General features: G+C 44.4%; 1 protein-coding gene across 4 annotated transcripts in view; it reads right to left on the bottom strand.

Moving 5' to 3' along the window:
- LOC130385221 (glucocorticoid receptor-like) overlaps positions 1-7,810 on the bottom strand; it is a 72,149-nt gene extending 64,339 nt beyond the window's left edge. Inside the window, exons 1-4 of one of the 4 annotated variants that reach the window (XM_056593623.1) lie at positions 6,631-7,810; positions 5,905-5,956; positions 5,117-5,228; positions 3,688-4,967 (exon numbers count right to left, since the gene is read on the bottom strand). In XM_056593623.1, the coding sequence (XP_056449598.1) occupies positions 3,688-4,958 (1,271 nt within the window). In that variant the 5' untranslated portion in view covers positions 4,959-4,967; positions 5,117-5,228; positions 5,905-5,956; positions 6,631-7,810. The other 3 variants (XM_056593622.1, XM_056593624.1, XM_056593621.1) reach the window with 3 other exon arrangements.
- Positions 7,811-15,982: the final 8,172 nt, after the last annotated feature.

Here is a 15,982-nt window from a genome sequence, read left to right as displayed (position 1 = left end):
CAGCACAGTGGTAGCGGATGCTGATGCTGTGTCACGGAACATGAATTAATGCAGTTTCAAAGTGCACAATGAGGTGCTTTTCAAAGCTGTATGAAAAAAACAGTTATAGTGAAATGAACAAAATACAGAAAAACTACCAAGATTACAAAAGGCACGCATGAGATGGAAAAATGGCCTACATAAAGGTAACAAGAAGAGGAAAATCAAATAGATCCTCAAGGATGGCTAATGAGAGGAATACAAGCGAGTGGCTGTGTTTAGTGTTGAGCTAACTGCTTGGGAAATTTCTAGATGTGGAGGAAAAAACAACAGCCAGAGCGAGGCTGTGCTGTAGAAATGGCTGCTGCCTCGTAAGACATGCAGCGAATACAAATAATTCCAAGGACTGAATCCTCTGTTCATCTTGTTTACAGCATATGACCTGGTCTTCCAAAGGGGGCCTTGGTGTACAGGAGACACTTGAGAGGTAATAACCGCTGCCCTTACGAGTAATGATCAAAAGGAAATGAACGGTTGGACAGATCGGCACATTCAGTCAATTATTTGGAGCAAATCCAATTGTAATTGTTCCACAAAACTCGAGAATGGATTAAAATATAAGATGTTTTCTTTTTTTCAACCCCACCAAGGAGTATCACACACATTAAATGTTATCTAACAAGCATTTGGATTGATTGATTCCTCTTTCCTTCAAAAAAAGCGGGAAACCCAGTAAGGGAATCTAATGAGTCAGAAAGGAATGCAAAAATATGAAATACATTTCTAGGCTGAGAACAACAATGGGTCAACACTGAAGGATCTTCAAGTATTTCCATAGTTGTCCAACACCTAACAACCTTAAAGGTTAGGTAAACTACCAACTGGAAGGAACAAGTCCACAGCAAAGAAGGTGAAACAAAAAACATGACAAAAATGTAAATGTTGTTTCACCTTGATTGCAGCTCAAGGCAAAAACCACTTCATTGAGCAATCTGATATAAAAGATGACTGGTTGCTTTCAGGGAATTTACAATGACATATTCACAATCAAATAAACTTGAAGAGTAAAGCATATCTATGAAATCTGCTATGCCATTTAACTGCAGTAATAATCATACTTGTCCCCTCCTTTCTGAAGTTATGCTAGAGAGCAAGAGCGAGAGCGAGGGAGAGGGTAGAGAGAGAGAATTTATGCCTCTTGTAGTTTCTGGTTACCGTCAAAGACTCCAGGGACTCTTCTAGTTAACCCTGAGCAAATCTGCCCTACACTCTTTGTAGCGCTTCTCTGAAAACGCTTGGGATAATTGACCATCCACAACTGTTTGGAACAATTTCAGTCCAAAAATGGCCTTACAATTAGTAATAGCCTTATCGACATGTCAGGGCAAACATGAGCAGATAATGAGATGGGGTTTCAAATGCTCAAGACATTTAACAATTCCTTTGTAATTTGATTGGTGAACAGCTTGATACAACCGCTACGATAAAACAGTCCTATGGAGCAATGCAAACCCTGCTGCTAACCCTGACCGCCCAGCCTCCAAGGGTCTGTTTAACAATCTTTTACAAAACATCCTTTAAACACCTTCGACCCAAACACAAGCCTTGAGCGTGCAGATCGGGCAGCAATAACTGACAGGAACATCCCCTGTCATCGTTGAGGACCCCAGGACCCCACTCCCTGGGACAGGCAGGTGGGGGATCATCGTCCGCCTTCGAATTATGAACACTGCCTTTGCAGCAAAGGCCATGTTGACTCTTTTAATTATCAGAGTCCCTACGTGTTCGGCCCAGTCCTTCCTGATAGACAAGAAGCCTTGATTGTCCTTGTCCTTTGCATATCCTAGAGCAGCAGTTATATATATATATATATATATATATATATATATATATATATATATATATATATATATATATATGCAGTTTGTGTTCGATCCACGTAGAACACGTCCCAACATTCTTATTCGGTCATGACCTTATTTGGATGACAGATAACGGAATTAGCACTCTTCATTGTGGTGGATAGATATACAATGACTAAGATGACAATAGCAAATAAACAAACTTTCATATTTTGATTGATTGTTTTTGATTAGTTCGAGTTTACTTAATTATACGTGTGATATTGTTTATTAAACTTTTATTAATAATGATCCTGCAGTTGCTTTTTACTCAATTAAATGAGGCAATTATATAACAATGTCCAAATATTATGCAGAGAAAAAGAAATGGGTCTTTCCTTGAGCCACACACAAAGTTCTTCAATTATTTCCATAGTTGTCCAACACCTAACAACCCTAAGTTAGATAAACTACCAGCTGGAAGGAACAAGCCCACAGCAAAGAAGGTGAAACAAAAAACAAGACCAAAATGTTGTTTCATCTTGATTGCAGCGCAAGGCAAAAATCTCTTCATTGAGCAATCTGATATGAAAGTTGAATTGAAAAGTAAAGTGTACCTATGGAATCTATGCCATTTATCTGCATTAATAATCATACTTGTCCCCTCCTCTCTGAAGCTATGCTAGAGCGAGAGCGAGGGAGAGGGTAGAGAGAGAGAATTTATGCCTCTCGTAGTTTCTGGTTACCGTCAAAGACTCCAGGGACTCTTCTAGTTAACCCTGAGCAAATCTGTCCTACACTCCTTGTAGCGGTTCTCTGAAAACGCTTGGGATAATTGACCACCCACAACCGTTAGGAACAATTTCTGTCCTTAATTGGCCTTACAATTAGAAATAGGCTTATTGACGTGTCAGGGAAAACATGAGCAGATAATGACAGAATTATAATCACTCCCCCCTCCATTTCCATATTGTACCACAAAGGTAAAATTGCTATGAACCCCTGATCTAGAGGCTCTCTGAGAACACGAATGCGCTTCTCCAGAGTAAACCAACAAATCTACTTTTGGGAACTGCAAACATATGAGGAAACTGAAGTTTTCAGAAAAAGAAAAATCACCTATTAGGATTGATATTCATTAATCATTACTTCATCATCTTAAACTGTGTGTGCCAAAAACATACAAAAAACCAAAGCAACATGGCCAGTCCACTACGACAGTACTAGATCTGACAGTGGCAGACTGATCAGGTTTCTAGGTTACAATACCCCTCAGACTTTGCCCGATATGGAACAATCTATTAGCATGAACATCACTGAACAGATGTGACATCATATAAATATAGGATGATAACAAACATTCAACGTTCCACAATAAACCACATGATCAGGTTACGTCATCGTAAAATGTAATTTACTCCTATGCACTGTTGCGATAACCTTAATCACTGCTGAAGTGCCTACTATAGAAAAGAGTAGTTCGCCCCTTTAAGATGCCAGCATTTTAGACATGCAATTAGCTGAGTTGGCGAGCTGACATTGGAATGACTGGAGCCAATTTGGCCGACCATTCAGGATCCCCTCGGGTCACCCTTACTGTGAAGACCCCCTGAAAACAAGACCCATCTTTTAAGTCGCCTTAAACACAGTGGCTCAGGTAACTCTCAACCAAGGTCTGAAACGTGTTGGGCTGTATCTTTTTAAATGCTTTCCCTAAATGCAACGTGATTTATTTTGTGCTATCTCCTATTCTGCCACAAATGAATCACAATGCCAGGCACACAAGGGGACACATTGAATTCAATCTTCCACCGATTGAGTAAAGCAAAAGCCGGGCTCCAGAACAGCTGGGCATCTTGACACCTACCTTGGGAAACCGAGGGGGAAAGCCAAGCCTGCAGCGCTGCACCTCCCCATCACGGACGACATCTCCCCGTACCCATTTCCCCTGCCCCAGCCGGCCCCCATCAGGGGCAGGTCGGCGTACATATCGAAGGGCTTCTGGTCCTGCAGCACCCCTGCACTGCTGGAGGTGGCGCCAGCCTCGCTGTAATCGAAAGCGGGCGCTCTTGCTCCTCCTCTCGCTGTGCTGGCGGCGCTGGTGTTGGTGGTGACCCCCCCTGCTCCCTGCAGAGGGCCCAGCCTGCTCTGGAGACAGGAGACCTGGCAGCGCTCGCCAGCCTCCACCTTCTCCTGTTTGACCACGCCTGGGGTGCAGAGGCGGACAAACGAGTCCTCCTCGCCAACGTCCTTCTCCTCTTTGATCACCATGCTGGGGATCATGGGGGGCGGCGGGGCCTGCTGCTGCTGTGGCTGATGCCGGCCCCGTTGCAACGAGGGTGGGTGCTGGCTCTGACCACCGTTCGGCGGGGGAAACGGATGGGGGTGCTGGTGGCGTTGCTGCCCTGCGCCATTCACCGCAGCACCCAGCTCTGCTACGCCGCTGCCGCCGCCCCCACCCCCGCCCCCACCATCGCTGCCCTCGTGCAGCACGTTATCCAGGTGCGCCACCTCGCCCTCCAACTCAAAATCGCTGATGTCCGGCAGGGAGCTGGTCAGCTCCAGGTCGTTCCAGATCTGGCTGTCCTCAATCAGGGGACTTCCGTCGCCGCTATCCAATCGGCTGCCGAGTCCCATTTGTCCCAGGGGTCCGCAGTAAGTGGCCAGGTCTTTCTCCAGGCCGAAATCCACTTCCTGTTTGACGTGCTGCATGGAGAAAAGGTTAGGCAGTGGGAGGTTGCCCAGGATGGAGCTGCTGGACGTGCTGATGACGTGTGAGGCAGACATCCTGTCCAGGTCGGCGATACTCTGCTCCAGGAAAGACAGGTTCCCCTCCATGTTGAACACATCGATATGGTGCTGCTCCTGTTGAAGCGGCCCCTGCTGCTGCTGTTTCTGTACTCCCAGGGCTTTGCCCTCCCCCACCACGATGCGTCCACCCGGGCCGTTTCCGTTAGGAGCCTCCCTGGGCGCAGGCAGGTGCATGGCGGAGTGAAGCTGTACTCCTCTTCCTCCTCCTGCTCCTCTTCCTCCTCCTGCTCCACCTCCTATTCCTCCGCCTCCGTCGAACTCGCCCGTCGGCCTGAATGTCAATCCGTCGTCTCGATTACCGCTACGCCTCAGTCCACCCTGATCCATCTCTTGATCCTGACACAGGTGGGGTGTATGTGGGAGGGGGAGGGAGGGGGCAGTGGGTGGAAGAAGAAAAGGTTATGATAGAAAATGGTGGCAGGTGACATGATGTGATGCAGCCCACACACAGCTTTTGAACTCATAGGTTGAGGGGAAAAACTCACTTCATGATAAAAAAAACTTTTGAAAATTAGTAAGATCTTCCCGAAGGAGCGCTCACAAAAAACGAGATGAACCGTAGTCAAATGTAATCCAGCCACAAAAACATGGTCAGCCCTGATAAAAAAGAATTGAAGGCTTATATTGCACACACACACACACTAAGAAAATAATCTTGAACTCCAACCAAATCTGTTGCATCAATTATAATATTCTCCATTATCAATCATAATTCTAATCTCTCGAAATGTCATCTGCGATTATGAAACGTGCAACGCTTCCTAAGGGTAGCCTAGCCTACTTTGAGGAGAAAAAATGACAGAAATACGAAAGAGCTCGATCAGCAACAAGTGGAGCTGCCCAGTTGATACCGCCAAGGGTTCCGATTTGGTACGATCTGCACAGCGCTGCGACGCATTCCCAGGAGATACTCAAAGCATGCCTAGGCTAGGCTTGTGGTTAAAATAATTCTCGATAAAAAAGTTGAAATGAATTGAGTCTCCATAAAAGTAACAGCAACGTTGCACAACATGACATATCACTTTAGTGATATGGTGGGCTATATGACAGCACATCTGCTCTGCAATATACGCAGTGCCAACGACCCATAGCCTACTGCACACACCGATCGGTGTTCATAATAAGCTTTTTTCTTATTCTAGTAGTCATTTAACGTGTCGAAAATGACGGAATGTATGTTATCGGTAAACCATAAAGCATAAAACACGGATATGGCGTTCGCCATGTCTATAGGCCAATAGCATGCTTTACCCTCAAAAAGATCACAACTCACCCATTTTAAACTTTGATTAAAATGTGAATTCTTGAGTGACGAATGTTAACTTCTGAAACAACAAATAGCGTTAGTCCCTCCCCATTTGCGAGCACTTCAAGTAAACACAGATCTTCGCAATAAAGTGCACAGCGTCAATGGGCGTTTCGGTGCGCATTAATAATTAATCCAAATAACAAACATGCGACATGGAACCGTGGCCAGCAGCTCGTCTCCTCGTCAGTGGATTGGCACAACTGGTTATAGATTATCGCCGACCTCTCCTGACTAACATGTTATCCCCTCCCCTTACTGTAGGCTCTACTGTACACCCCGGCTGTGCGCAGAGCGCACCATTAGTGCAACCTGTTGGCTGCTATGGCACACTGCACAGATCCAGGGAGAATCTGGTCATAACATTTAAACCGAGCACAGTTTTTGTTCCCCTGAGTTCTTCACACATTATACAACTTTAAGAAAAGGTGTCCTTAAAAGGTCTTCAGTCAAATATTAACAATGGCACAATATAAACGGAATGCCTTACGCTTCTGTGGCGCAAAGTAGAGGACTAGTGGCCTACTCCAACTAAAGAGCTATGCGTTAGATAAGACTGCATATAGGCATAACATACACTAGATAAGACTAGTCAAATGCATTTGATAGGACTAATCCATACAGGGTTCCGATACATTAGATAAGACTAGTCTGCACAGGGATCAGAGACATGGAGGACCTCCAGAGGCGTACCTGGGGTAAGAGACAGCGCTCCAGTGCGCTGGTTAGGCCATCGTCCGTCTACCAAGTTTGATAAAGACTCCTGGTGACATGGTCCTATCCAGACCGATGGTTCAGAATAATCACGGGTTCTTGTCACACTCGATGGATATCCATGCTGCCTGCTAGCGCCCTTTTCAGGGTGTTGGAAAAAAGAAAAACCTCCAAAGGCAAGACAGTCGGTCAGAATGGCAGCACGGTCGTCTTTACCCTTTTTGTGAGCAACTTTTTAAGATCTCACGTAGAAAATAAGTAATTAAGTCCATTGCGGGTTAAATATTCCGAAATAAAGACGGAGTGCAGTGTTGAAAAACGGTCTACGCGCCACACGAAAACACCAAGTTAGTGTTTAAGTTACATAATACAGCCCGCTGGCCGCCGTAACGCTACACGACCGGGCAGGGCAGGGCTGCTGCTTTGACACTTGGCGGCAGGGAACGCCCCTTTTTTCTGCACGAATTCGCGATTCTGTCAGAAAGCTATGGGAGAGGCGTCGCACTTGGAAACACACGACACTTGGACCGGTAGCTTTGGTTATTCAGCCATCCGCAGGCTATGTGGAGGTTCTGGGCTGTAGAGGCTGGCGTGTTGTTGTGTTGTGTTGTTGTGTTCCAGTAGCCGTGTTCAGACGGCGTTTTCTTATTGTAGTGTGTAGTGTTGTTGTCTCCAGCGACTAGCTGCAGCTCGCTACTGGAGCGTTAGCCAAGGCAATGGTAGCTAGCGTTAGCTTGCAACATGATTTAATCTCTCCCCTTTCAGCCTGCTGGCTACGACAACAACCTCTCCCCGCTAGGTTCAGCTCTGTGTCCTGGTGGAAAACATGCAGGAGGACGACAGAGGAGCAGACAGGAGGACTAGACAACACGAAACGCACAGTTCAACTTATGCTCCGTTATCCAAACTTTGATAGCCACGCATTCCGCGGCGAGCCCCGTCCTCCTCCCTCGCTGACCGTCGACACTGCCCACTGAAATATACAATATGTCTCATGCCCATGAAATAGGCTTGAAGTGTGAGTCTTGGGGATAGAAATCAACAAGCCGAGGGTGTGCGGAACCAAATGGCGCAGCCGTGTGATCTAACAGGCGAAGGGCACGGCGGCGGACAGCTCTGGAAATAAACTATTCCAACGAGTCCAACAAACAAGTCGACCTCAACGCATGCGGATCAAGCTGCGTTAAAATATTTCACATCATGCTATCTATACAAATGATAAAGCATATGAAAGCTGAGATGGGTATAAATTTATAATTGTTTAAACTATCACCAATGTAACAAGCAAAAACTTTAAACCGCCATTTCTCAAGATACCAGCTGCAATGTGCACTGTAGATAGTGGCTGCCCATCCGTCTTATCTGTCATCACAGAAACTGGCAAAGGATCCTTCAATGGATTTGCTTCTACGTAAAGCGATATGCTATAGAAAACCCAAATAAAGCAAAGAAACAGTGGCATCCTGAAGGATTATGCAGTATGATGGGGAATAACATCTATGATATAAAATAATATAATAATACAATTATTATTTATAATGTTAATGAAAGGAACCACACACATTCGAATACTGTTTATTAATGGCATATGGACAAATGGAGCACATTCTCCCAAACTTGCCTAGGAATGTAGAGGAAAGAGAAAAGGCCTATATATGCACCCACTATTCCTCTTTTTAACATTTAAAGAAATATCGACATTTATTTTATGTAAAACTATTACCATATCCAAAAGAAAATGTCCTTGTTATTATGCTGTCCTATTTGGCCTAGTCATTACTCAATGGCAATCGCACTTCTCATCTTTCCTGTTGGAATGCCACAAATAAACAGGGCAAAGTGTAATATGTTTGTTAATGTTTTTCCGACGCAGGATTTGCTGAGGCTTGTGTGGAGGAAGAAGGGAGTTGAGAAAAGGCAATAGGGGTTGGTTGACAAATGGCCAAACTGAGAAACCCCTCCAACGTTCCTTCATCAACAAGACAATCAAATGATAATACAGGAAGAGATGATAGGGAGAGGCTAGAGACATGGATACAAAAACACACATTTTTATTTTATTGTTTTTTTCTAACATGGAGGACAGAGGCAGGCGAGCACATAAGTGAGAGTGGGGGGGGGGGGGGGGGTGCGCAGACCTCCATGCTAAGCGTGTGATTAGCAGCTAGCCCAACGTGTCCTGTGCATGCGACAGTCTCATTAGCGTTAGCATGGCTAGAGAGAGACTTGAGGTCCCTCAGGGCCCGGAGCAAACCACACTGTTCTCAAAACACAACCCAGGGTACACGGCAAGTTTTAAATATTGGGTAATGACCGGTGCCCATAGTCACCAATAAGAAAGCAATAAACATTTGGTTGGAGAACATGTGGTGCACTGTAGTATAGACCTATATGTGTCTGTGTTTGTGTGCATGCAAGCACAATTTCGACATGGACATTTCCACATCAATGATGAAACCCAAAACCGAATTATCACAATGTGGGAGGAACAAACTACATTGGTAATTCTGCTTCTGCAGGTTAATTTCCAGCTATGCACGTGTTCAATGGAAAGCCATCAATATCCCATGTGCAATTAGTTTGAAGTAAACATGTCTCAATGCCAAATTGATTACAGCTTGATTGACTGCTGATTACTGCATATTTATGAATACAAATATCAGCACCAGTATTTTCTCCCGTAGTCGCATGGCGTGGTAGATCTCTGGTGGAAATAAGTTTGTCAATAGCAGCATAGGAAGGAGCCCTGTACATAAACAGACATGGGTAATCTATCCAATGGCAGCAATTATGAAGATACATTGTTTTATTTTTTTAGATTCATGAAATCCATGTAGATGTCCATTTCCATATCCCTTTCATCACTGCACCAATTTATCAGCAAAGGTCCCGTGGAAACTAAACCTGCAATAAACCGCTCCTTATCCAGATGCAAACACAAACATGCAGTTTTGGTTTATTTTAAATAAACTACCACCAACCCTTCTATAACAGATGATGTTGGAGATGGCTTGCTCATTATTTTTTCTATGGTGATGTAATCATATTCTTTTTTCTGAGGTAACTAGTCAGCATTGGGTTATTATAAACATGAGAAATATACAATTCAGCAAAAACAGACATATATATAGAGAGAGGGAGAGGGGTGAGGGGGTAGAGGAGGGATGGATAGACAGGCTGACAAATTGTCCGGCAAGCAGCAGATAGACAGATAGCCAAGGATGCATCGTCAGACAGATAGGCAGGCAGACAGGCAGTCAGATAGCTAAGAATGCATCGTCAGACTGATAGACAGGCAGACGGACAATAAACCTCGGCCAACTAGTTGGTGAACAGTGGTGACACAGTGGTGAGGCGCTGGCTGCTAGCTCCCGAGTTATCCGACATTATGGAAGTAATGAGGGCATGTGGAGAAGCCGCGTAGCAGCAACCTATTGGCCCGGCTGCGATGCATAGGGATGCACTCATGCAGCAAAAGCCTTCTGACATGGTCCTTGGATATCCTCTAGGCTTTGAAATATTAATGGCGTGGTCGGTGACTAAGGCACAGGCGTACACTCTCACTGGGCCAAAGAGGGAGACAAAGGGACAGGATAGATAGATTGAAAGATAAACAGCTAGGTAGATAGATTGACAGATAGGTAGATCTATATTTAGATAGATATAGAGATACATAGGAAGGGAGATAGAGCGATATTAATAGAGATGAAGATTGATGGGTAGATAGAGCGGATGGGTGGATTAAGATAGAACTAGAAGATAGGTAGAGGTATAGGAGGTAGATATATTAATAGATACATTTATATGGATAGATGGACAGATCTAGATAGTATACCTTACTACTGCCCTACCTCACCATGAATACACACACAACTTCCATAACAACTTCATGTGTTAAAAAACATTTTCCTTTTTGTCCTTTTCATAGTGTTTCATATCTTGACCTACATTCTGCATGTTAAGGTAATTATACCTATGGAGAAGCTGAAAGACTATTTGGCACAGTTCCAGGAAACACCTTGATTCACTCAATCAATATTAGCTCATTGTTGCACTGTAGGCCTTCTTGTACTGATAATCAAAATTTCATTTCGTTTTTTACCTATAAGTCATGCTTTCTTATATTTCCGTTATTTTCAAAATTTTAACTGCTTTGAACATCTAAATCTATCTTTATATAGATAGAGAGAGAGAGAGACAGAGAGAGAGAGAGGACGATTATTCGAGATAGATAGACACAGTCAGACAGACTGACAGATAGATAGAAAGATAGATTGATAGCTATATCTAGATGAATAGATCCAGATGGATAGATAAATCGAAAGAGAAATAGGTATATAGCGCGAGAGAGAGAGAGAGAGAGAGAGAGAGACAGACAGACAGACAGAGAGAGAGAGAAAGAGAGAGAGAGAAAGAGAGAGAGAGAAAGAGAGAGAGAGAGAAAGAAATATAGATAGTTAAGACAGATAGATCTATCAAGTAATGTAGTGAATGTAGTCTCACTCAGCACCTTAACTTCCTTGGAACATGATAGTTGTGTTTTCTTCCCTCTGTCTGACCTACTAGAGTCACCAGGTCACCTGTCTCTAATCCCATAATCCATTCAGGTTCCTCGGTTTCCTTGGTCAGTGGCCCTATGACACGTCACCTTGGCCATATGTCATTGGCTGGCGCACTTGCAACCAACACTCGGTCCTCTTCTTGGATAAGGTCACCGGAGTGAAAGAGGAACCTGCAGCCTTAACCAGCTAATCCCACAGCAAGGAAAGACTTCTGACCATCTCAGCCAGTCCACCATTCGGTCCTTATAGCTGAAGACCAGATACATGTGGTGGTTGATTAGCGACGGATATGGGTGCACCTCAGCATAAAACCTCTGGGTATGGAGGTGTCTAATATACTGTGTGTGTCTGTTTGTGAATTTGTTTAACACGCCTGTGAGTGCCTGAATGAACTCTGTTAAAGGTCCCGGAATGAGTCGGGTCTCTATATGTTGCACTTGGTTTAGGAGGTAACATACAGGGTTAGAGTTTTTACACATGATGTTCTTAACACATGGACAAAACAGGGAACTAGCTGAACATATATGTTCACGGCAGGGATGAAGGCAAACACGCTACCGCTGCTGTGGTTGGGCTCGACACTGAACGCATTAACACACATGGTGGCTCCTCTTCACAGCACACCATGGAAGTGTTTTATTTTCTCCGGGTCTTTCTCCCCCCCCCCCCCCCCCCCCCTCAGTCATTCGCTTGGATCTTCCAGCATAAACGTACAGCAGTTGCCTCGGCCTCCATCCATCCATGCATACACATGTTTGCACGCGCGCACACACACACACACACACACACACACACCAAAATTAGATCATTGAGCTGATTGCCGGGGCGCTGGCACCCACAATGCAGCACTCCTGGTGCATTTTTTCATGCTACCCACATGCGGGTGTAGATAACACAGGCTGTACATTCACGCTCTACAACTGCTGTGTATAGCAAATAGATATTGCATTCATTTTTTCCGTGGGTTACATAGCAATTACATGCTTTGGGTTGTGTAAGAACAGCACATTAGATAAGAGTATTGTTTGGTTGGAACAGGACGTACAGCGTTTGGCATTTATTCTATTAACAAAAGTTGTCAATGCACAAAACAAAGGCATAGGCCATTTATTTCTCTCGGGGAGACGTTATGGCACACTTTGTTGTGCACACGCACAGATGTGAACAGTCACCTCCGTGTCACTGGATCGGATTATCAGTGTGATTACTTTAACTTGTTAGTATGTCATTTCTCACCACTTAGCATCGAGCCTGTATGTTGCATTGCACTGACTGTCTGTTAAATGTCTGTTAAATGTACAGGAAGGATGAAACGTCCACTGACATACACTGAAGACAAATTCTCCCTTACTACGTCGCCCGCAGAGTGAGATGAAACCATCAGATATGAAACAGAATTTAATCTACAGATACACAACCTTATTTTCTCTCTCTCACCGAATGATGTAATGTGGTGTGAACCAGCTACCTATGGTGGCATTGACATCATGTTCCTCTCATGGTTAACTTAAGACGTGCAATGAATGCGAAGGAAGACAAAGGAGCGATTAGTAGAGCTCTGCTAGCCTGGCACTGCCCACCTACTTACTTCCGCTCAATTTTCTTTTCACTTCAGTACTAGGTCTGGGTCTGCTTAATATGCATGGGTTCCTTGGAAGACAGATTTTTGGCGGTCCAATCAGCGAACAGAGGGAGTGGCTGAGAACGATGACGTTGAGGTCGCGCGCCAGTTTCAGTTGTAGTCAGAGGAAGACCTGGAAGACAAAGGAGAAGGATACGAGAGAAGCTATTCGGTCTGTACTGGGATCGCTGCCGAATATCGATCAATTAAAGCCAGACACCCGCCTCCAAGTGAGTGAACGTTTGTCAATTGGGCAGTTCCAGACCTTCTGTACAAATGAAATGAAGTACGATGGTCTGGTAGGACCAGGCTAGAGCTCTGCAACACTGACGGCACTAAGAACATCTAAAAATGACACGTTGACAACCCTAAACCTGTTCTCATCCCCTGTAATGAATGGGTGCAGATGCGTATCAATGCACAGGCTACCCTAGCCTGCAGCCTAGGGGCCCACGTCTGAAGGGGCCCTGGATTTTATTCTTTTAGCTCGCTCTGTCGGTCGGTTGGTCCACAGAAATACATGGCTGCAGCTATAGCGAATTCACACTTGATTCTGCATCATTGCTGTTTTAGAAGAGGCTGTCTCAATGGGTGTGTGTATGTAAGTGTGCCCCGAGAATATGCGTGTGGGCCGTGTACTATTCCAAGAATGCTTTTACACGTGGCCCTAAATAACGCTTTTTTAAAGTGATTTTTGGTTTAAATTCAGTTATTTTGCATGATCAGTTTCGTTTTTCATTTTTAGTCGAGGTAGCCTTGATTATTTAACATCACCTGAGGCCCTTTAAGGCAGCACACTTAGATATGTAAACGTTTTAAGACTTCATCGAACACAAACCCACAGCCTGCTCTCGACCCCCACTCTTGCTCAACAGATCATTCATTTATAACCGTAGTAGGAGCTGAAGAAAACCTAATTCAATATCCCCGAACACCATATTATACACATGCTGCATGTTTTGAGCTGGTGGTCTAGTTGTGGGCCACAATCAGCCCCTGAACAGCTGTGTTCAACCTGGCAAAGGCATGGGAACATGTCCTTAGCCTGCATCCTAATGGATGATTAACAGCCAAGAGTCCAATCAGAGTTAAGTGATCCATCTAATCACCCCTGCTAGATAAACAAGCCTCTCATTAGCAGGGGAATTAACTAGGTAATGAAAGCCTTGTATTTGGATGACTTCTCTGTGCCTCACATCCTGGTAAAACACATTAGAAGGGGCAGACATTTCTGTATCGACGATCGATACTCCTGGGTGTGTGTGAGGATGCTTGTCTGCATGGAAGTCTGTATGTGTGTGTGTGTGTGTGTGTGTGTGTGTGTGTGTGTGTGTGTGTGTGTGTGTGTGTGTCGCTCTCTCCCTCTCACACCTCTCTCTCTCTCTCTCTCTCTCTCTCTCTCTCTCTCTCTCTCTCTCTCTCTCTCTCTCTCTCTCTCTCTCTCTCTCTCTCTCTCTCTCTCTCTCACACACACACACACACAGCCACAATTGGCCTTTAAGATATGGCATTACATTAATTCAAGTTGAATTAAATGAAAAACGAAGTAAGTAAAGCGTTCTGGATTGAATTGTGTTTGTATTGTGACTGTATTGCCCCCTGCAGGATAAATAAGAGAGACAGGCAAGCAAAATAAATACAGAAAGAATGAAAGAAGAAAAACGAAACCAATAAAACCAAGGGACAAATATAGAAAAAAAGTGTACAATTAAGTAACTATAAATATGAACTATAACCAACTAACTATAATCCAACGGCTATTCAGGAAAAAAGATATCGATGGTGACATAAAACAAAAAGATAGGACGTAGACGCCACGTACTGAATGAACCCAGCATCTCAATGGAAATGTTTGAGTGAGTTCCGCGAAACGATTGTTGTTGCTGAGACATGGTGTGGTTTGGAAAAAGAGGACAGAAACTCTAGTCAGAGATTTCAATCTGGGTGCAATCGTACATCCTACACACTGAACCAAAACCTCCACCTCAATTTTAGTCATATCCTCCCCTCCAGTTGCTGGTGAGAACACCTTTCGTCTAAGTGTTTATTGATGTTCTCATTTTCACCTATAAACTGGCAGCACTCAATTGAACTCTGCCCCAACATTTGAGAATTGTGTCTTAGTTGGTTTAGTTGGTCTGAGAACCTGCGTAGCATCCCGGGCAAGTTGACTCATCAGAATGGAGCATATTCATCTGAATAGTGAAACCATGACCACATTTACCTCCACGCCCGACCCACAAGACGCAGAGTACACCATGTACAATGGGGACGTAGCAAGTGTCATGTGTTGTGGTGTTGTGATGATTGTTGTGTTGTGACAATCCAGAGCCACATAATGTACGTAGAGGGAGACCATAACTCATGTAGCGAATGCTTTATGGATCCAAAATCATTACACCAAGAGCCCAAGACAAAACTAGGTCAGCCGACAGGCCCTTGTGCTGCTATGTCCTCATGGGTGACAGAAGCCCTTTGGACCAGTCAGTTGTCTGACCTGAAATCTGTGGTTGTCTAAGAGGCCACTGTGCTCCGTGCTGTGGATTCAAAATAAGTAAATACATCAATTAATGAATGAACGAGATTGGCTAGACTGGATGTTAATATCTCTGTGTGCGTGTGTGTGTGCGTGCATATATATATATATATATATATATTTATATATACAGTATATATATATATATACAGAGAGTGAGAGAGAGAGAGAGAGAGAGAGAGAGAGAGAGAGAGAGAGAGAGAGAGAGAGAGAGAGAGAGAGAGAGGGAGAGAGGGAGAGAGAGAGAGAGAGAGAGAGAGAGTGTTTGTGCATCGGTAGTGTAGCTCAGCAGTGTAGCCATGGTGACAGCCTTGCTGATGGAACAATACCTTGCCATTGCAACAACAACAACGCACACACGTACACACTCTCAGCCTCACCAACACACGTGTATACACATACTCACTAGGAGAGGGTGGAGGAGTGGAAAGTGTAGGAGGACCATGCATTGCAAGAGAAAAATAAGGAACAGAAGAAGGGTGCAAGAAAGGAGAGGCTATGTATTTGGTTTGTTGTTGTTGTTTTGTTTGTTGTGTGTGACTGAATGAGACAGTGTGTGTGTGTGTGTGTGTGTGTGTGTGTGTGTGTGTGTGTGTGTGTGTGTGTGTGTGT

Source organism: Gadus chalcogrammus, chromosome 7 (assembly GCF_026213295.1).
Source record: "Gadus chalcogrammus isolate NIFS_2021 chromosome 7, NIFS_Gcha_1.0, whole genome shotgun sequence".
In the NCBI taxonomy this organism is placed as follows: domain Eukaryota; kingdom Metazoa; phylum Chordata; class Actinopteri; order Gadiformes; family Gadidae; genus Gadus; species Gadus chalcogrammus.
Note: the sequence above shows the minus strand (reverse complement) of the source record. Positions and strands in the feature narration are given on the sequence as shown.